This window comes from Cajanus cajan, chromosome 8 (assembly GCF_000230855.2).
Source record: "Cajanus cajan strain Asha chromosome 8, NIPB_CcT2T_4, whole genome shotgun sequence".
NCBI classification, from domain to species: domain Eukaryota; kingdom Viridiplantae; phylum Streptophyta; class Magnoliopsida; order Fabales; family Fabaceae; genus Cajanus; species Cajanus cajan.
In genome coordinates, this window is record NC_138524.1 from 49,244,490 (window position 1) to 49,266,427 (window position 21,938).

Genomic DNA, 21,938 nt, shown 5'->3' on the forward strand with positions numbered 1-21,938 from the left:
TGTTGCCCCAACTTATATACTCTTTAATTGTTTTATTTTTAATCGATGTGGGACTTGAAGTTTTCTTAAAATATTAAACATATAAATTTAAATATTTTTTTGATTTTTCCTGTGAATTAAAATTGGAGGGAAAATCCGCAAGAAAAGTTACTTGCAAACTTTTTCTACCATTTAGTAAACATTACTTGCAAATTTATTTTTGCAAGAAAATCTGCAATAAACAAAATAAAATTCTTACAATATTTTTTGCAAATTTTTACAATGGAAAAATGTAATGTCATGGAAATACCGAGCTATTTGATAGATATACTATATATATATATATGTATGTATGCATGTATGTATATGTTGTTTATATGGATTTGGATTGGATTATGGAGATGTGAATTCGAAATGTACTTACCTCTGTGCATGTTGTATGTTGATGTGGTTTTGATTAGTTATTTAAGCATGGTAGTGATTTTATAGTATGAGATGAGAGGTTGATGTTTTGAGAGGTTTATATAGGCATGTGTGTGCATGAATTTGGTGAATGATGCATTGTACACCATTATACTGAATTGGTACTAAGAGGGAAGAAGACTGATCACCTTCCTTCTCATCTTGGTTAAGTGAAGTATTATGGCATGCAACTCATTATTCCAAGCATATGTATCTGAAAGTGATGTTTGTTTGTGTGTTGATACATGTTGCATTTCATATGGTGGTGAGTTGTGAGTATTGCATGGAAAGGAATAGGATGGGTAGGAAATTGAAGGATAGGAACATAAGATAAATCCGGTCTTTCTGAGTGAATTTGAGGTTGTTTTAAAGCTTAGGGAGTTGAAATACTTCAAGGAATAGGATATTTGAGGTGAATAGGTGCTAAGGGTGAAATTTGGAAATTTCAAAAAATGGCTATATATAGGGACTTAGGACCGGAGGGTCTCATTTGTTAGAAAGGGACAATTCTAGAGAGAGAAAGTAGAGAGAGAGGCTCTGGTCTAGAGGGAAGCTGAGGACACATTTGGGAAGCTTATCAAGCCAGGATCAATCTTCACAACTAGAGTTTCAAGAGATTCAACCTTTAAAGCCTTGAAAAGTTAGATTGAAGTTTGAATTGGAAATTTGAGGGTTTTGTTCAAATCTTGCATTTCTAAAGTTTCTGAGGTAAGGGTAGTACTTAAAAGACTTAATCTGTTGTGTATGGGTTTGAAATATCACATTGATTCCATGTTTTAGGCATTATTGAGGCTAGATTGAGTGGAAAGGGTTTTGGTAGGGTTTCCCTATGATTTCCCATAAACCCTAAAGAGACTTGACCAGCTCTGATACCAACAAGTGTAATGACTCGCCTTAGGCCATCACATCAACAACCAATATGACAACTAAAACACATATAATATATAATAAAGAAAATAGAGAAAAGGCCAACTACACTAGAGTGTAAATATAAAATGACATGTAAATTGTTTTCATCATATAAAACATAATTTTATAACAGGGTCATCATCAGTAGGGTTATACAGTCATCCAAAAAGATAATGAATGTACAACATCATGACAACATCAAAAGGGACACCCTAGGTGCTGGTCAAGCTCTAAGTCTAGCCACTTCTCAAAGCAGCTACCAAAAGACTCCTTGCCATCCCAAAGCCTCACACCTGATCTGCTCCCCCACATAGTGAGATCATCACAGTCCACATCATGGAAATATAAGGGTTAGCACGTATAAAACCAACCATAGTACAATAAAATGAAATATCATTAAACTAGATATTCAACAACAATGTGTATCCATATTAAGGGAATGACAACATGATAACCAGTCATTTCCATGCCAAATATAAACCAATCCAAAGTCCAATGTATACACATCCATATCAATGCATACATATTCTATGATAATAAAGAATCCATAACCAATGTATACAATCCATACCAAATGCATACATATTCCACATCCAAACCAAAGTCACACCACTGTATAATCCTATGAAGTAGCCAACACATCCAAACCAAATTTTGACCTCAACACATCTAAACTAAGTATTGAATTCCTGAACATGTCACCTGCCCATGTCACACACCTAACCTCTCATGAAAAATATACAGTTGGGTTACGTCGTCACGTAACCCTGATGATCGCGACCACTTCATCCATCGGTATGACTCGGCCTTGCCCCCATACCGATAGCAAATATAATACTTAGAAGAGTAATTCAGAATCCACCTAACATCTAAAGTGGTTTATTATATAATCTTTGGAAAAGTTCCATATTGAAATCCTCACCATCGGACTCCCAAATTCCATATTTTTCCAAAGATTATATCCTGATCTCACCAAGAGATCTCCTAATCCATACCATATTTTTCCAAACCAAACACACATAGAATATTCCATAATTACATACAAAATTTTCCATAACCATGCCAAATTACTCAATATAACAACATAAATAATTAAACACCCAAAACAACTATCAACTTAACCAAATTACCCTTTGTGAAATGATAATCTTCACATAAAATAGCATATTAAGAGTTATACTGCTCCTATCATGATCATACTTATCTCATATGAAAGATAAGAGTATTTCCTACAACTCTTATGAAGACATCAAGTCCTAATTCCATCATCTACTTTGTTAAAAATTCTAAAAACCGCAACAGCTATAACCAATGCTGGCAGCTTGACCCCTGTTCACTAAAATAGTCATATCTAGAGTTCTAGACCTCCTTTATGGGTGATTCCAACGCCATTGGAAAGCTAACATCCAAGGCTACAACTTTTATGAAGACTTCAAGACCAAATTACTCACGCACGGCTCACTAATATCACGCCCGGCGCAAAACTCAAACAGAGACCTACAGAGGTCATTGCGCCCGGCGCAATTATGCTGCACCCGGCGCAATATCAGTAACCAAATTGCGCCCGACCTGACTAAACTCGCACCTGGCATGATTTGGCAATGATGGTCTCTAATGAATTCACGCCTGGCACCAAAAACTGCACCTGGCGCATTTACAACCATAAACCCTCGAATAACCTTGAAAATTCATTTCAATCATGAATCCAATCCAAATTACATGAGTTCGAACCATTATAAAGCATAAACAATATCCAAAAACAACATTTTAAGCAATAAAATCAAGTATTAACCATTAATCCATGGAAATCATAGGGAAACCCTACCGAAACCCTTTCCAGTCAATCCAACCTCAATCATGCCTAAAACATGAAATCAATGTGATATTTCAAACCCATACACAGCAGATTAAGTCTTATAAGTACTACCCTTACCTCAGAAACTTCAGAAATGGAAGATTTGAACAAAACCCTCAAATTCCCAATTCAAACTTCAATCTCACTTTTCAAGGCTTTAAAGGTTGAATCTCTTGAAACTCTAGTTGTGAAGATTGATCCTAGCTTGATAAGCTTCCCAAATGTGTCCTCAGCTTCCCTCCGGATCAGAGCCTCTCTCTCTACTTTCTCTCTCTAGAACTATCCCTGTCTAACAAATGAGACCCTCCGGTCCTAAGTCCCTATATATAGCAATTTTTTGAAATTTCCAAATTTCACCTTTAGCACCTATTCACCTCAAATATCCTATTCCTTGAAGTATTTCAACTCCCTAAGCTCTAAAACAACCTCAAATTCACTCAGAAAGACCGAATTTATCTTATGTTCCTATCCTTCAATCTCCTACCCATCTTATTCCTTTCCGTGCAATACTCACAACTCACCACCATATGAAATGAAACATGTATCAACACACAAACAAACATCACTTTCAGATACATATGCTTGGAATAATGAGTTACATGCCATAATACTTCACTTAACCAAGATGAGAAGGAAGGTGATCAGTCTTCTTCCCTCTTAGTACCAATTTAGTATAATCGTGTACAATGCATCATTCACCAAACAAATGTACACACATGCCTATATAAACCTCTCAAAACATCAACCTCTCATCTCATACTATAAAATCACTACCATGCTTAAACAACTAATCAAAACCACATCAACATACAACATGCACAGAGATAAGTACATTTCAAATCCACATCTCCATAATCCAATCCATATCCATATAAACAACATATACATACATATATATATATATATATATATATATATATATATATAGTATATCTACCAAATAGCTCGGTATTTCCATGGCGTTACAAAAAAAATTTCTTTGATCATTAAAATTGTAGCAAAATTTGCAAAAATTTCTTGTAGATTATTTTTCATAAAAAAATTTGTAAGAAATATCTGTAAATTATTTTTCGCAAATAAATTCATAAATGTTTTTTGTAAAATTATTATTGCAAGAAAATTAGTAAAAAATTTCTACAAATATTTTTTTGTAAAAAAAGTCGCAGAAAAATGACACTTTTCTTGTAGTGTTAGATATAAAACATATATAAAATATCTTGAAAATAATAATAAATCAAGTGTAAAATTTAAAATTATAAAATTATAAAATTATATTTTATCTTTAATAGACGTTAACTTTTTATGAATAAGTATATATGAATTAGCTCAATTAAACTTAATATGATTATGTATGCGATCATAATTGGGCTTGTATTTTTTTTTAAATGTTGTATAATGTGAAGCATGACTAAAGGAAATTTATGACTTATATGCATGCAGATTTTCGTTTTTACTTTATAGTTCCTTATTATATTCACACTGGCAAATAAATAAATATGATACATTTCCTTTTCATCAATTTTTTTTTCTCTACATTGTTACTACTATTTTTATTTCCATTATTATAAAAAAAACAGTTTAAATTTATAAAAGATAAAATTTAATATTATAAACTATACGCATAAAAAAGCATTTGTTATATTTCAGTTAGTATATCTGAAATTTATTTGGCTCAATAGACCTGTTTCCTGATTATAAAAAAAGGCTCTTTACCCTTTTAATTTTTCAGCAATACTAATTACTATTTTGGTTATTTTCCCATAATCATATAATATATGGAAAGGCAGGTAACTGTATGCGTACTATTTCTATAAATATGTATATAAATTCACTTATAGAATCTTAAGGAAAATTCGATAAAGTATTTATTACTAAAATTATGCGATAACATTATTAAGTAATCAATGATTCATATTTAACTTTTTACCTTATTTTATTTTATTTTATTTTTATTTCAGGTGACTAATTTAGATTTGTCAATGGATCGAAGACAATTGTCAAAAGATTTAAGACATTTTACTAATAAAGTCTAATCGTCTTGTCCAAGATTATGTAATAAAGTAATGGGTAACTATTTAGTTAATTTTATTTTTCGTGTTATGAATTATGTATATTATGTTATTTCTGTATTTCCGTGAACTACTTTTCAATGTGTATTAAAATTTACATATTGTGTAACTCAAATTTATTTATAAATTAATTTTAACATTTTTTTTTTTTTTACTTTCATAGTTTTATTATTTACCTTTTGCTATTTAGTTTTAATTAATAAACAGGCTATAAAAATATAAAAAGAAAAAAAGAAAAAAATACTACTAAATAGAAAAAATAACAAATGATCACTAACTTTTTTTTATAAAAAATTCTTCATTATATATAGCAACCGAAATAATTCAGTTCCTAATTAGCCAGAGATAATTCGGTCCCTATTTTAGTCACCAAAATCAGTGACTGAACTGCGTATATGCATCTTTCAATTTTTTTAGTCCAGTGATCGACTTAGAGACAAAACCGTTGGTCGCTATTTTAATCTCAACATTTCAAGCAACCAAAATCTTAGTGATGAATTCTGTTCCTGTGTTAGGATACACACTTCAATTATCCTTGTAGTAGCGGGTCAGATCCTGGGTCTCAGTCTTCTCGTTCCAATCCGGGTAGTCCGATATGAGGGGGGGGGGGTGCGCCTGCAAAGACACTCCAACGCTCAAGTAAGTGCTCGGCATAATAAATGTGGTAGTTCAAAGTTAGTTACATACCTCGTTAGAGTCTTATTTATAGTGGTTCTTATTGGGCCGTGATTAAGGATTGGGCCCCGAGAGATTAGGGGGTTAATCCAGTGCATTACGTAAATTAACCTCTCCGTAATCACCCTGGCATAAGTACAGGGCTTGGCCGAGCACACCGACATGCTCTGTTCAGATTGTGAGTGGTCGGTGGGCTTGGGTATTCGGGTCTTCGGCCTAGTCGGCCATGGACTTAGGTATTCAGGTTTTTGGCCTAGTCGGCTATGGACTTGGGTATTAGGCCTAGTCAGTTACCATACGGTATACAACCCCCGCAGCGTCGAGGATGTTAAAGACAAAGACGGTCTAAATGCATAGGGCTGTGGTTCTCGGCGTGGAAGGATAGAGGTTGATTCCGACCGCTATTGATAATGTGCGTGTTCCTGGTGTAGCTAGTTTTCAATGACCTCGATAGTTGTACCGGGACGTTGCATTTGTGGTCGTCAACTATCATGTATTACCGACTACTTTAGCCAAAAACGCGATCCTTATTCAGGAGTGACGATAGTGGCCGAGCTCTAAAGTTAAAGGCCGGGTCGATAAGGCTGATCTCTAATGGTATGCTGAGACCTCAGACTGATGGAGGTTATGCCGAGACTTCAGACTGATGGAGCCTATGCAGAGACTTCAGACTGATGGAGCCTATGCCGAGACTTTAGACAGATGCAGCCTACATCGAGACCTCGAGCAGTTGAAGCCTACGCCGAGACCTTGGTGAGTGTGGCCGACCCGAGGTTCCGGCTGGACGAAGCCTATGTTGAGACCTTAGACAGATGAGGCCTACACCGAGACCTCGAGCGGTTGGAGCCTACGCCGAGACCTCGGTGGGTGTGGCCTGCCACGTTGGCCTTAACGGTTATAGGCCCAACGGTTACTAAATCTGGACCATTGGATGATCTAGATCGAACGGTTGCGGTTTCGGGACGTCTTTTCACCTCCTCCATTTACCTTGCCTATAAATAGGGGGCTGCGTGGGAATTTACTTGCTGTAAATTTATCGAACGCTCTCGAATTCAGATTCGTCCGAACACACCGATCAAGGTAAATTTTGTATTCTTTATTTTTGGTAATAAATGGACGAAGGTTACTCCTCGGCTAGGAGCTGGATGTCATCGGAGGCGTCGGGTGCTACGTCGGAAAAAGAGGGGTCGGGTTCAAGTGAAGTGTCAAGGTTGCCTCCCTTGCAGTGCGAGGTGGTCTTTCCCTTGGACTTTGCCGAGCAAGAGGATAACGGGGATGAGGTGGTTGAGGTGTCGCTGCCGGTGACGTTAGCAGTGGCTTTGGCACGGGCTACTGAAGTGGATGCTCGGGTTTCCAACCAGGTCGACCACCATGTAGTATGCGCTGAAACCGTTCATGCCGAGGCAAGTGGAGATGAGTTGGAGGTACTCGGTGATGCCCGAGGCAAGGGCGTGGGTGGTCCGAGTACTCAGGCTAAGGTAAAGATTGATTATGGCACGGTGGAGATGCCCGGGTATGAGTGGGTAGACGGGGAGGTCGGCATCTACTTCTCTTCGCTCTCGGACCAAGGGTTATTAGACACATTTGTGTCCTTGGAAAAATGTTTCGGGAGTGGCGAAGATGAGTTTTCGTTGCTTGCCGAGGCATGCGAGGACGAGGGGTCGGATACCGACTTTGTATTCTTGGAGCCGGGGCCCGATGAAGACGATTACTTTTATGTTTACATGTGTTGGTTCGAGGACCTCAGCATAAAGCTTCCGTTTGATGATTTTCAAAGGGGGGTGCTCCGAGCACTGAACGTGGTGCCGACCCAACTGCATCCGAACGCTTGGGCAGCCATGCAAGCGTTTCGGAATCTATGTTTGTGCCTGGGCCTTACACCTCGGCCACTGGCTTTTCTTTATTATTACATATGCCGTCCGAGCAAACCGGTGAAGTGGGTGTCGTTGGCTTGGGTGCCGAAGCGTGGATTCCTCCGGGCATTCACCTCTTCTTACAAAGGGTTTAAGAGCGGTTTCTTCAAAGTCCACTGGGGGTCGGAAATGAAGGACTATTTTTACGATTGAGAGGGCTCTCCGCTATTCCCTTTCTATTGGACGAAGCGCCCGACGCATTTCGAGGCGATCCTTGCGTCTAAGCTCCCTGCCAAGGACAAGGAGATTGTGGGGCTCCTGGACAAACTGCCGAAGGGGTTGCCTGTCCGAGGCCTCTTGGATATTTTTGAAACGTCTCATTTTGAGATGGCCTTGCTAGGTATGTGTTTTAGGCTTCGGTAGTGTAGTAGTGTTTTGAATTGATGTTAAGACTTGTTTTGTTGCAGGATTGATGGCCGGCCACGATTTAGATGTGACTGCAATGCTTGCGAACCGAGCAAAGAATGCTCGGGCTAGTGGGAAGGTGCCATCGCCGAGGTCGACTTTGAGGCTTCAACGGGACAAGCCTTCTAATGTGGTGATTCCCGTATCTGACCCTAAGAAGAAAGGCGGGACGTCTCAGGTGCGTCCATCCGATCAGAACATAGAAGTGGAACACCCGAGCTCCTCGAAGAAAAGTCAAAAACAATCGTCCTTGGAGCAGTCGGGCTGCGGTGTCTTTTCCATCCCGGCTGTGGTGGCCGGCTCCAACTTCCTGGTGCCGAACGTTCAGACCGAGAACTTGGTCAGTCTGGACCTTACAACCAACGGAGGGCTTCAATATTTGGAGGGCATGTCCTCCGAGGCTGAGTACAAGCTCTTCTGTGAGTTGGATGCTCGGACCTCCCTAGTTGCCAAGCACGTCATGATGAGGTCTGCCGTCTCGGAGGAAAGGCTCCAGGGGTGATTGAAGGAGGCTGAGGTAACGTTGAAGGAGGCCTTGACTGCCAATGCAAAGGCTACGGAGTCGGCTGAGGAGCTGGAGAGGGCTGCCAACGCCCATCGTAGGGAGGCCGACGACTTGAAGCTGGTGGTCCACAGGATGAAAACTGAGGCCGCCGCTGCGGCCGCTAAAATTACTTGGCTGAATGAGGCTGCTGCCAAGTTCAAGGCCACGGCCATGGAAAAAATCTTGGGCCAGCATGATGCCGGCTTTCAACATGCTGTTCGGCAGGTTCTCTACTTTTGTGAGGTCCCGGTTGACTTTAACTTTGATGTCAGCCGGGATTTCTATGGCGGTAAGTATATAAGCTACGCCAAGTTTCCACAAGGGGCCCATCCTGACGAAGAGGCCCCTCGCCGAGGCATTTCCACTCAGGACCCGGGGCCGCCGACCAGGGAGGAAGACCCGATCATCGACGTGGTCGATGATGGGAACCCGGAGGATTCAGTCGCGGTATAGGGGGTCAGCTCGGGTAGTGATAGGTTAGGGTTAGGATTTTTTGGTTTCTTTGTAACCGGCCGTTAGTGCCTTTTGTAATTTTGGCCATTGGTGCCGGTATAATCTGGATTTTTTGTGTAAGTAGCCGAACTGGTCGGCCATACTTTAATGAAATGCTATTCTATTTCACTTGAATTTTTTGCATGTTTGTTAACGCTTAGTAATATAAATGCATAATTGAATCGTGTGCTCGGCAGAAGCATGTTTGTTAATGCCTAGTGATACTCGAGTTTTTTGCATGTTTGTCGCGAGTTAGTGCTTGGTGTGAGTTCGACTTAGGAGTGCTCAGCCGAAACATGCTTGGCCTCGGAATCATGCGATTTGATGGGCGAGGGACCTTGCGATTTGATAGTGTACGTAAATCTTAGTCGAAGTTAGGTATCATGTTGTACGGTCACAAGAAATGATCGGACGAGTTGCTCGTCGTCCGCGCATCCGCGTGGTGGTGCTCGCCTAGGTGCATCCTTAGCCGAGGAGGGTACTCGTGAGGGGAACCTGTAGGGCGCGAGTGCACACTTTTGGCTGAGGATTGCTCGGCATCGTCACGTTTGTGCGTAGTGCTCGACCTAGGTGCATCCTTAGCCGAGGAGGGTACTCGGGAGGGGAACCTGTTGGGTGCGAGTGCACACTTTTGGCCAAGGATTGCTCGGCATCATCGCGTTTGTGCGTAGTGCTCGGCCTAGGTGCATCCTTAGCCGAGGAGGGTACTCGGGAGGGGAACCTATTGGGCGCGAGTGCATACTTTTGGCCAAGGATTGCTCGGCATCATCGCGTTTGTGCGTAGTGCTCGGCCTAGGTGCATCCTTAGCTGAGGAGGGTACTCGGGAGGGGAACCTGTTGGGCGCGAGTGTACACTTTTGGCCGAGGATTGCTCGGCATCGTCGCGTTTGTGCGTAGTGCTCGGCCTAGGTGCATCCTTAGCCGAGGAGGGTACTCTGGAGGGGAACCTGTTGGGCGCGAGTGCACACTTTTGGCCGAGGATTGCTCGGCATTGTCGCGTTTGTGCGTAGTGCTCGGAATAGGTACACCTTAGCAGAGGAGGGTACTCGGGAGGGAAACCTGTTGGGCGCGAGTGCACTTTGAGTGATCGGCCGAGAGTTGCTTGGCGTCGGCATGTGATATGAGATTAGACCTGTATAAGCGCGACCTAAACGTAGATACATAGTAAAGCGTGAACCATCATAGCGAATATTCAAAAAATGTTTTGTATTAATAAAGTGTCTCGTTAAAAACCTTGCCAACCCAAAACCCTCCTTAGGGAAAAAAGAGTCGGCCAATGAATTCGAAAAGAGTGCACTATTACATTAGTTGTAATACATCTTTAAATGCGTGGAGTTCCAAGTCCTAGGAATGGGCTCTCCTGACAGCTATTCTAGCTTGAATGCTCCATTGTTTAGGTTGTGTCGGACACGGAAGGGTCCGTCCCAATTTGGGGCAAGCTTCCCTTGTTTCAAATATTTTCTCGCTTCACCTGTGGCTTTCCAAACAAGATCTCCTTCTCGAAACTCTCTAGGCTTCACCTTGCTGTCGAATCTTCTCTTGTAGCGTTGCTTGGTGGCCTCGACCAACACTAGTGCTCCGTCTCGAATTTCTTCCACAACGTCCAAGTTTACTCGAAGCTCGGCTTCATTAGTTGACTCGTCGAAGTGGGCTCAGCGGAATGAAGGCTCCCCAATTTCCACCGGGATCATTGCGTCGGACCCATAGATTAAGCGGAAGGGGGTTTCTTGTGTGGTCGACTGAGGCGTGCACCTATAGGCTCACAACACTTCTGGTAACTGCTCGGCCCATGCTCCTTTTGCTTCTCCTAGCCTCTTCTTCAACTCTGTTAGGACGACTTTATTGGTGGACTTGGCCTGACCGTTCGTTTGTGGGTGTTCGACCGACATGACCTTGTGCTGTATTCCGAGGCCGGCTAGAAACTCGTTGAGTTTTCGGTCGGTAAATTGAAGGCTGTTGTCGGTCACCAGGGTACATGGGATGCCGAACCGGGTGATGATATTCCTTCACAAGAATTTTTGGACTTGATGGGCCGAAATGCATGCCAGGGGCTCGGCTTCAATCCATTTGGTGAAAAGGTCCACGGCGACAATGAGGAACTTGCATTGTCCCTTGGCAACTGGGAAGGGTCCGAGTATGTCGACCCCCCAAGTGGCGAATGGCCATGCTGGGGGAATGCAATGTAGTTGCTCGACAGGTTGGTGGATCAAGTTGCTGTGTTTCTGACATGGTTGGCACTTCTTCACGAACGTTGCACTATCGGTGTTCATGGTCGGCCAATAGTATCCGGCTCGTAAGAGTTTGGAAACGGTCGTTCTAGATCTTGGAGTGCATTCTGCAAATACCCTCGTGAACTTCTCGCATCACGTAATCGGCCTCGGTGGGGTCTAGGCATTTGAGTAGCGGAGTAGAGAAGCCTCGTCTATATAACTGATCGGCGATGATGACATATCTACTGGACTAGGTCCTCAGCCTTTTGGCCTCGGCCAGGTCGACCAGAGCGACTCCATTGGTTATGAATGTCTTGATTTCGGTTCGCCAGTCAGGGGGAGCGCTCTGGTCGGGGTGGTCGGTATCGATGCTTGCTACCACTTCTGCTTCGACGTTAGGGCGGTCGATTTCTTGCTGAATGATGGTTCTTAGTTGGCCCGACTTTTTGGTCGCGACCAACCTAGCCAACTGGTCGGCCCGGGTGTTATCCTTGCGCGAGATGTGCTCGACCAAAACCTCTTGAAAGTTCGCTTTCAACTTTTGATAGGCATGATAGTACTTCATCATGTTGTGGTCTTTTACTTGGAAGTTACCGCCCACTTGCTCGGCCACAACCTTGGAATCAGTTAGACATTTGATTCTCGACGCACCCATATCTTCAACTAGCCTCAGTCGGGCCAATAGGGCTTCTTATTCGGCTTGGTTGTTTGAAGCCTTAAACCGGAACTGCAGGGATTGTTCTAAAGTTATTCCCTAGGGTCCTTCTAGAATTACTCCTGCCCCGCTTCCCTGGCAGTTCGAGGAGCCGTCCACATGGAGGATCCACCAGTGTTCTTCGAAGTGACCGTGTGGGTGCAGTTCATTCACGAAGTAGGCTAGGCATTAGGATTTGATCGGTCCCCTCGGCTTGAAGGTGATGTCGAATTGTGACAACTCGACCGACCAAGCCATCATCCTCCCGGCTAACTCGGGTTTGCCCAAGACCTTAGAAATTGGGCAATCAGTATGTACAATCACTTGGTGGCTCTAGAAGTAATTCCTTAGGCGTCGGGAAGTGTGCACCAAGCCTAGCGCCACCTTTTCTATCAGCTACTACCGGGTTTCGGGGTCTTGAAGTAATCGGCTTACAAAATATATGGGAACTTGGCTGCCCTCTCTTTCCTGTACCAGAACTAAGCTGATCGCTTCCTCCGAGACGGCCAAGTATATTTCAAGCGGGTGTGAGGGGTCAGGTCTCGTCAGGATCGACGGTGATGCTAAGGTTACTTTTAGTTCTGTAAAGGCTCCCTCGCACGTCTCGTTCCACGAGAAGGCCAAAGGCTTCCGTAAAAGCTTTGTCATCGGGCTGATCTTGTCGGCTAGGCGGGGGAGGAATCGGGACAATGCAACTAACCTTCCGGACAGCCGTTGCATTTCCTTGGGATTTCTCAGTCTCCGCTTGTCTAAAACAGCTCGACATTTGTCTCGGTTTGCCTTTATTCCCCTGGCCGATAGCATAAACCCATGAAATTTGCCTCCCTTGACCCCGAAGTTGCATTTCTCGGGGTTGAGCCTCATGTTATGCTTGCGTAGTTCGCCAAAGATTTCGGCCAAGTCTGCTATGTGGTCGGCCAACGAATTGGACTTAACCACCATGTCGTCCACATAAATCTTGATGTTTTGGCCGATTTGACCCTGAAACACCTTGTCCATTAACGTTTGGTAGGTCGCCCCGGTGTTCTTCAGCCCGAACGACATTACTTTATAGCAAAAGTTGGCGCTCTCGGTTATAAACGCCGTCTTCTCTTCGTCGGCCGGGTGCATCTTTATTTGATTGTAACTGAAATAGGCATCTAAGAAGCTGAAGATAGAGTGTCCGGATGTGCCATCGACGAGTCAGTCGATGCAAGGGAGTGGATATGCGTCCTTGGGGCAGGCTTTGTTGAGGTCGGTGTAGTCGGTACACATTCTCCACTTCCCATTCGCCTTTTTGACCAACACCACATTGGCCAGCCAGGTGGTGTAAGTGACCTCTCTGATGAACTTTTCCTGCAACAATTTCTGTACCTCGGCGTTGGCAGCCTTTCTCTTCTCGTCTCCCATCTTTCTCCTCTTTTAGGCAACTGGTCGGGCGTCTCGGCACACGGCTAGTCGATAGCATGGGAATTTGGGGTCTATTCCCGGCATGTCTGACGTTGTCCATGGAAAGGGGTCTTTGTTGTCTCGAACCACTCGTTTGATCCGGTTTGAGTCGACCTCGCCCAGCTGCGATCCCACTTATGTTACCTGCTCGGGGGCTCGGCCGAGCTAAAAAGGAATGAGATCTTCCACAGGCTCGATCCGCTCTTCCTCACCTATCTGAGGGTCGAGGTCAATGCCATCCGTCACCTGCTGCCTTACTACGTTCACACCTTTCATCTTCGGGGGGTCGGCCATTGGCTGTACCTTTAGGCTAGAGAGATAACATTCTCTTGCCGTCTTCTGGTCGGCATGCACGGTTATCACTTGCCCATCTCTCGACGGAAAGTTCATGCACAGGTGGGGGGTCGAAACAATGGCTCCCAGCTAGGGATGACAAATATACCCGTACCCACGGGTAATACCCGAACCCGTCCCGACTTTGACGGGGAATACCCGGTTTGACCGGGTACGGGTACGGGTACGGGTAAAACCCGATATATTAAATCGGGTACGGGTACGGGTACGGGTATGTACTTACCCGCCCCGTACCCGTACCCGTACCCGTCCCCGTTTCTATTTTTAATTTAATACTCACTTTTAATTTAATTATATTAAAAAAAATTAATATTTTTTATGTGTGATTATTTATTATAATATGAAATAGAAAAATAACTTAATTATAATTATAATATAATAAAAAAAATAATTTAAAAATATTATTTTTTTACAAAAAATAAAAAATAAAAAAATTGACGGGTACGGGTACGGGTACGGGTATACCCGATACCCGACAGGGACGGGGATGGGGATGAAAATCACATACCCGGCGGGTACGGGGACGGGGACGGGGATGGATTTGACTCGCGAGGACGGGGACGAGTATCATAAAACCCGTACCCGCCCTGTCCCGTTGCCATCCCTACTCCCAGCGCATTAATGGAGGGTCGGCCCAGTAGGATGTTGTATGACGTGTTCGCGTGTACCACGATGTAGCGAATTTTGATCTCTCGTGAAGACTTCTGGTCGAAGCCGAAACGAGTGTATAGATCAATGCATCATCTCGTCATCACTCTTTCGCCCGAGAATCCCACTAATGACTCGTGATATGGTTCTAGGCTCTCCTCCGGGATCCCTAGTTGCACATAAGTGTTCCAGTACAATATGTCGGCTGAGCTCCCCTGGTCGATCAAGGTTTTCTTCACGATGCAGTTGTGCATTTCGACCGAAATCACCATGGGGTCATCTTGAATGGGATCGACACCACGGAAATCTTGATCCAAGAAGGTAATTGGTGGCATCCTTGGCGTTCTCGGCTGATTTACGCTGTTCACTGATCGTACGGCACGGAGGTGTCTCTTTCGTGCCGAAGAGGTGGATCCTCCTCTGGCGAAGCCTCCAGCTATTATGTTAATCACCTTCCTTGGTCGGTCATTGTCTTCTTGGGAATGCCGTGAGTGGTCACTTCTTTCAGCTGATCGGGATCGGCGGCGTCGATCTCTCGGCGGTGGTGCTTCCCAAGAGTGATGGTCTCTCCCCCTTGACTGGTGGTTTTGTGGGGTGACAAAGCTCGTGAGGTGACCCTGTTTGATAAGGTCCTCAAGCTTGTCCCTTAATGCCGAGCATTCTTCTGTCGAGTGCCCTCTGTTTCGGTGGAATCGACATGTCTTGGCTTTATCGGCTCTAGGGGGTGTGTTCGCCCTTTTCGGCATCACAAGGATCTCTGATGCAAGGGCTTGTTCCATTACCTTTTCCCTGCTCGCGTTGAGAGGAGTGTACGCCGTGTAACGTGGGCCTCTCGGAGGACGAACATTAGAGGGCTCGACATTATTCTTTCTCATAGGCTCTTGGACGGATTCTTTTCGGCTATAGCCCTACTCGGCCCTAGCCTGGTTTCGGGTTTCCGCCAGCTCCTCCATTTGCATATACTTCTCGGCTCGGCGCCGGAGATCGTTCATATCTCCGGGCAGTTTCTTACACAAGCTGTTCACGAATGGCCCTAGCCTCAAGGCGGTGCTCAGCCGGTCCAACGCCACGGCGGGGTTAAGATCGCCAAACTCTATGGGATCTTGTTGAATCGGTCCATGAAGCTTCTCAGACTTTCCTTCTTTTCTTGACGAACTCCCTCTAAGGCTAATGAGGTCGTCTTGTATGGCTTGCTCGTCGCGAACTAGAGAGTGAATTGGGATGACAACTCGTTGAACGAGTCAATGGAAGAGCTCGACAACCTCGTGAACCAACTCAGGGCCCTTCCTTTCAGCGACGTGGGGAATATTCGGGAAAAGGCGGAGTCGTCCTGAGTAGAGAGGGTTGCTTGTGTTAGGAAGACGTTCAAGTGCTATTCGGGGTCGGTAGACCATCGTACTTCTCGATTGGGAGGCTCTTCCAATGGTCTAACAAGGTTTCCTCCATTATCCTTCGGGAGAACGGATGCCTTAGGGAGTGAGTGGTGGTGTCGGCCTTGTTGCCTATCAAAGAGGTAATTGGTGTTCGGGTCACATGGTCAGTTGGGGCATGATATGCCGACTCCTCTTGGAGAGTGGGAGTTGATGGCACATAGGTCTGGTTAAGACTTCAGAGCTCGGCATTTTGTCGGTGCAGTTCGGCCAACTCCCTGGCATCGGCTTCTCTCTGTCTTCGGATAGCGGCCATTTCCTCGCGCAATGCGCGCAAGTCATTGTGAAGATCAGGCTGGGCTCGTTCGGTGGTCGGCCGGACCTCTTGTATCACAGGCTCCAATTGTGTTTGAGGCATTCCGTACGGGTATCGCTCTTGTCCGGCCATGACTGGGTTGTGCTCGGGGTTAGGGATCGGTTGAGTCGATGTTGACGGTCCTTTGCGTGTCACTACCATGTCTTGGTCTCAGTCGTAGAGTTCAAAGGGGCTGAAAAAGTCTCTTCGGCCCCACGGTGGGCGCCAAATGTTCCTGTGTTAGGATACACACTTCAATTATCCTTGTAGTAGCGGGTCAGATCCTGGGTCTCGGTCTTCTCGTTCCAATCCGGGTAGTCCAATATGAGGGGGGGTGCGCCTGCAAAGACACTCCAACGCTCAAGTAAGTGCTCGGCGTAATAAATGTGGTAGTTCAAAGTTAGTTACATACCTCGTTGTGGTCTTATTTATAGTGGTTCTTATTGGGCCGTGATTAAGGATTGGGCCCTGGGAGATTAGGGGGTTAATCTAGTGCATTACGTAAATTAACCTCTCCGTAATCACCCTGGCGTAAGTACAGGGCTTGGCCGAGCACACCGACACGCTCTGTTCAGATTGTGAGTGGTCGGTGGGCTCGAGTATTCGGGTCTTCGGCCTAGTCGGCCATAGACTTGGGTATTCGGGTTTTCGGCCTAGTCAACTATGGACTTGGGTATTCGGCCTAGTTAGTTACCATACGGTATAGATTCATTTCTGTCAGCAAACACATATATCAATTGCCACATAGTGACAGACAGAATTTTGGTCGCTAAATGTATCAGCGACCAAATTTGTTTTAGATGGACTTGCTTTGGTCACCATTTCGGTCTCTAAGTTTATTAGCGACAGAATTCATATGTTAAGCAATTAAATTTGTTGGTGGCTAAATTGTTATTATTATTTTTTTAATGGATCTTAATCAAACAGATGGTATATTATAAAAATAATTAATTTCTATATCGATTGTGGTATTAATAATACAAAGATTCACTTTCTAAGTTAGTTATTATCTTAAGAGTTAACCATCGTTGGTGTAAAGTTTTTTTACACTGGCAACTAATCATATCTTTTAATAGTGTCATGTCAGTTGTTTATTTAATGAAATAAAAATAAAATAAAATAATTTAAAAGATATGATTAGTTGCTAGTATAAAAATCTTTACACTGACAATGTATGAATAATTAACTCTTATCTTAATTGACGTAAAAATGATTTATTTCTACATCAATTTAGGCATGAATCGACGTAGAAAGCATCAATCTATATATCAGTTAAGATTATAACTGATTTAAAAAGTGAGTTTTCATATAATTTCGTAATAGATGTAGAAAATGTCTAACTTTATGTATGGATTATATAGAAAGCCCAAAATAACTCAAAAGATAAATGCCCCACAATCTTAGAACTAATATTTACAAATTTCCAATTTTTTTGAAAGTAAATTAACTGAATCTTAAAAGTTTAGAGAATGAAAAATGTAGATTTACTCATATCGAATAAGGGATACATACATATTAATTTGTTTTCAGCAAAGAAAAAATAGTTCGTCGACAATTTAGTACGAGAAAGTCAAACAGATATTCGCCTCGGTAGAATTTAAATTAGACAATAACATTATTATTTTTTTATTACCAATAAATAGCCAATAACATTTCTATCCAAAATGAAAAAGTAAGAGTGAACGAAATTAATCTATAATAGAGAGCCTCGGGAGACAAAAGCTTTATGATCATTCTCTTTCTAATTTGACTAGCAAGTTGGAATATCTTACACAATTATATATTGCTTAAATGCAACAAACAAACAAGTCCCCTTTTATAGCAACAAAAAAAAAAAAAAAAGAGAGAGAAAACAATAAAGGAAAAATTGCTAAAAAGGGCAAAATGAGGATATGATGAAACATATATTTTTAAAGAAACATTTCCAAATTGCTTAAGACTTTGCATCTTGGTTAGCTTTCGAGGGAGCATCTGGATTAGGCATAGTTATTAGCACCGAAGAGAGGTTGTTGTTGGTATCTCTTTTTTCTTCAGTGAAATTATCCGTAGCATTAATCATTGGCCCTTCAATTACACCAACTTGAGCATCCTTTACAGGCAAGGGAATTTCATCTGCCACTTTGCTCTCCATTTGTTCTTTGTGTTTTCCCCACAGAATTGAGTATAACCCTATAACAATCAAGATGGCACCTATCACACTGCACCCAACAAAATCTTTAGTTAGTTTGGAATGGATAGTGTAATTTTGATAAAATAATAAAAAAATTTTTTATCAGATTTTAATATACCCTTTTTTGCACTAGTATATGTTGTTTTGTAGGCTATAATAAGTTGTTTTTATAACGTGGTGGGCAATGAACCTAGCTAGAAATGATTTTATTAACTTGTATTATAGGAAATACTTTTAATATACATAGTACACATGGGTTATCTTATTTTAAAACTAAGTTTCTCAAATACGCATATTTTAATATACATCGTATGCAGGTCAGTCTAAAATCTAAATCATGAAGTCCCAGCCACCTGCAACATATTATAATTATATATAAAGAGAATACTATTTTCTTTTTCACTTTTCTTAAAAGATATTTATTTTTTTAACAACAAAAATTCTCTCCTTTATAATAATCTATAACGAAATACAATTTTTTTCCTTACTTTTCTTGAAACACATTTATCGATTTTTTAATTAATAATAATAGCTCTCTCTCATTTATTTGTTAATATCCATATTTATCATTTGTACACTTCTTTTTATTGACTGTAACTTTCTTTTAAATAACATCACTCTTAACGTGTAAACACACAAAAATTGAAACCATGTCCAATCTCTCTCTATTATAAGTAATGCAACATGTATCTAGCTTCAATAATGGTAATTTTCCATAGAATTTTTTTGTTAACCAATTCATGTATATATTTGCAAAAGGTTGGGGGGATAGAAAATTACCCTCCAAGATAAATTTGTTCCGCAAGGATAAAGGAGCCCATGACAGCCACAATGATCATCATTAAAGGGCTAAAGGCAGTTGCAAAGACAGGCCCTTTCTTCTTAATCACCAGTCCTTGTACATAGTATGATATACTTGAGGTCACAATCCCCTAATTGAATAAAAAAAAATGCAAATCGCTTGTTATAATTAAATTAAAAAAGGAAAATCCAACAATGACGTCCCTTTATAATAAATTTAAGAAAAAATCATTTATAATATACTCTTTTTAATTGTTAACTAAAATTTATTAAAAATCGCATGTCACCAAATAAAAAATAATTCATTAAATGAGATGTGAAACATATTAAAATTTATGATTTTCATTTCTTTTTAATCAACAACGAAAAAAGTATTAAAAAATGTAATTTCGGTAGCATTTCTATGAAATTAATTAATAGCAGGAAATGTTAATTCTCATATCCTCACAGCATAGGCAGCAGCAAGTAAATTCATATCCAAGCCAATTCTCCATACTGAAGGATTGTGTTCAGCTACAAAAGTAACAGCAATAGCTTGAATTGTGCCTATAAAGCACACAAGTGAAGTTAGGCTTAGCTGATGATTCTTGTACGTCTGTATAGCTTTGGCCTGCCCAATAGCATAAAAATGAATGTCAATTATTTGCATTTCATCAACAAAAAGATACACTTACCAAATCAAAAGCATGAGAGAGACCACAAAAGTTATTAGCACATTTTTTTTCTTCTTTCTTTTTGATGTCTTACTTGTAAAACAAAGAGGGAAGCCCAAGCAAGGGTGGCAATCATAAGAAAGATGCACCCTAAGAACCAATCTTTGTCCAATGATCCTGTGGTGCTTGTTCCATTGGTTTTACTGTGTGGATTAGCATGCTTGGCCCATACCATCTCCACTATAGGACCTCTGTATAAGGTCATCAACATAGCTCCTGCAGCTGTCACTAATGTTCCCACTATCTTTGCTATGCATCTCACCTTCTTTAAGTTTATCTTCTCCATCCTTTTCACACGTTCCATCCATAATAAAAAAACACAATTAGCACTTCTTACAGATAAAAAAAGTGAAACTTAAACCACCTGTCCCCTTCTTGATCTTTTTGTTTAAAAAATAACATCTACCCTAATGAAAATTAATAATTAAGATAGAGAATATAGTTTTGATGTGTAGTGTAAAAATTTGATTTTAGTTGTTATAAAAATTTGATTTCTATATTTATCAAAAGTAGAATGATTTTAGTGCCTCGCGTCAAAGGACTTAAAAAACACGGCTTTATGTTAAAATGTATGTATTAAAAACACATTAAATTTTGTTAGGAGTTACAATTAATAATTTGAAATCTTTTAAAAAAACAAAAAGCATGTTTTAACCTTTTCAGTAATGCTTTATTTTCCAATTAGATACCCTCGAAAAATTCAGGGTTTGGTTAACGTACCGGCAAAAGAATGCCATCACAAAAGTCATGGCTGGAAGCATGTTGCTCAATGCACATGAGAAGGTTGGGGATGTGAGCTTCAACCCAGCATAGTAGAAATTTTGATCAATGACAGGCCTGTTTTGTTAATCCAACACAAATAATCATATTACTATATGCAATTTCTAAATCCATATATTCACCATGCTACAATATAGAACTTGTAAGTGCATATATATGAAACTTGGGATCACTAACCCGAGAAGTGCTAGGATAAAAATTTGCATGAAAATTCTGAATGTTATCTTCGGTTGACCTTTCCTAGAAAATTGAAACCATGAATAAGCATTAACTTGCTAGGATTTATGTTAATAAAAAATAATAAATGACATGGTAATGACTAAGGTGTATGTTTAATTATAAGATGAACCTTTCAAAAATAAAGGCAAAAGGAGCGATGGAAAGGGTGGCAAAAGCGTGGCGATAAACCACGAGGACATAGTGGCTCATGCCTTGGTTGAGGGAAACCTTAGTGATAATGTTCATGCCAGCATAGCCAAACTGTAAAGAGATCATGGCCAAGTAGGGTTTAGAGCTCTCAAAGAATTTTGCACAACCTCTAAGCTTTTCAGTGGCCATTTTTCTTCAACTTTTGAGAAGGAGAGTTTGAAAAAAGGGTGAGTGTTATTCTACAGAGAAGTTAATTGAAGAGGAAGAACACTTGAAGAAGGCTTGTGTTTCTTCCTAAGAAATATCATGCCAAGGATCCTACTATTTATAATTTTATACCAACAAGGAATCAAATGGTTTCGTCTTATGCATGTACACGTAAATATTGCACTGCCCCTCTTTCCTTTCTCGCTTTTCTAATGGGGGGCAGGTCGACAATGCATATATTAATGACTAACTTGGTAGACCGATCGAAAAAAAAATGAACAAGTAATATGATAATGGAATGAAAAGTGACTAATAAAGTAGGCTTTGAGTTTTATAACATCTTATAAGAAAGTTTACTTTATTGTTCGTTTGCAACTTTAAACTTAATTGATACTATCCATTTTTTAAATGAGATTCCACTTCTTTAATTCGCAATTGATATTCCACAATCCTTGCCTGCTTATTATTTTTACCAGAATCTTATAAGTCCTTTAATGGTTGGATGATGTCCTCGTTATTCCGATGTCCATAGCGGA

The 21,938-nt window shown here is 41.4% G+C and overlaps 2 protein-coding genes across 2 annotated transcripts; both read right to left on the reverse strand.

The window, feature by feature from the left end:
- Positions 1-14,729: 14,729 nt before the first annotated feature.
- Positions 14,730-15,512, reverse strand: LOC145950487 (uncharacterized). Its single transcript, XM_083061578.1, has one exon. The coding sequence runs from the start codon at positions 15,510-15,512 to the stop codon at positions 14,730-14,732; it is 783 nt and encodes a 260-aa protein (XP_082917704.1).
- A 2,523-nt stretch (positions 15,513-18,035) lies between these two features.
- Positions 18,036-21,521, reverse strand: LOC109788192 (WAT1-related protein At5g07050). The gene is made up of 7 exons (XM_020346862.3): positions 21,176-21,521; positions 21,004-21,066; positions 20,767-20,883; positions 20,081-20,333; positions 19,782-19,943; positions 19,313-19,464; positions 18,036-18,560 (listed from the first exon to the last, which is right to left on the reverse strand). The coding sequence occupies exons 1-7, from the start codon at positions 21,382-21,384 to the stop codon at positions 18,296-18,298; spliced, it is 1,221 nt and encodes a 406-aa protein (XP_020202451.2). The 5' UTR covers positions 21,385-21,521; the 3' UTR covers positions 18,036-18,295.
- Positions 21,522-21,938: the final 417 nt, after the last annotated feature.

Excerpts from the sequence above, each read along its gene's own strand:
- LOC109788192 (XM_020346862.3), bottom strand. The coding sequence starts at position 21,384 with ATGGCCACTGAAAAGCTTAGAGGTTGTGCAAAATTCTTTGAGAGCTCT. Across the intron at positions 21,067-21,175 it reads TTTGCCTTTATTTTTGAAAG|GAAAGGTCAACCGAAGATAA; the intron begins GTTCATCTTATA and ends TCAATTTTCTAG. Across the intron at positions 19,944-20,080 it reads CTTCCCTCTTTGTTTTACAA|GCCAAAGCTATACAGACGTA; the intron begins GTAAGACATCAA and ends GCTATTGGGCAG.
- LOC145950487 (XM_083061578.1), bottom strand. The coding sequence starts at position 15,512 with ATGAGAAAGAATAATGTCGAGCCCTCTAATGTTCGTCCTCCGAGAGGC.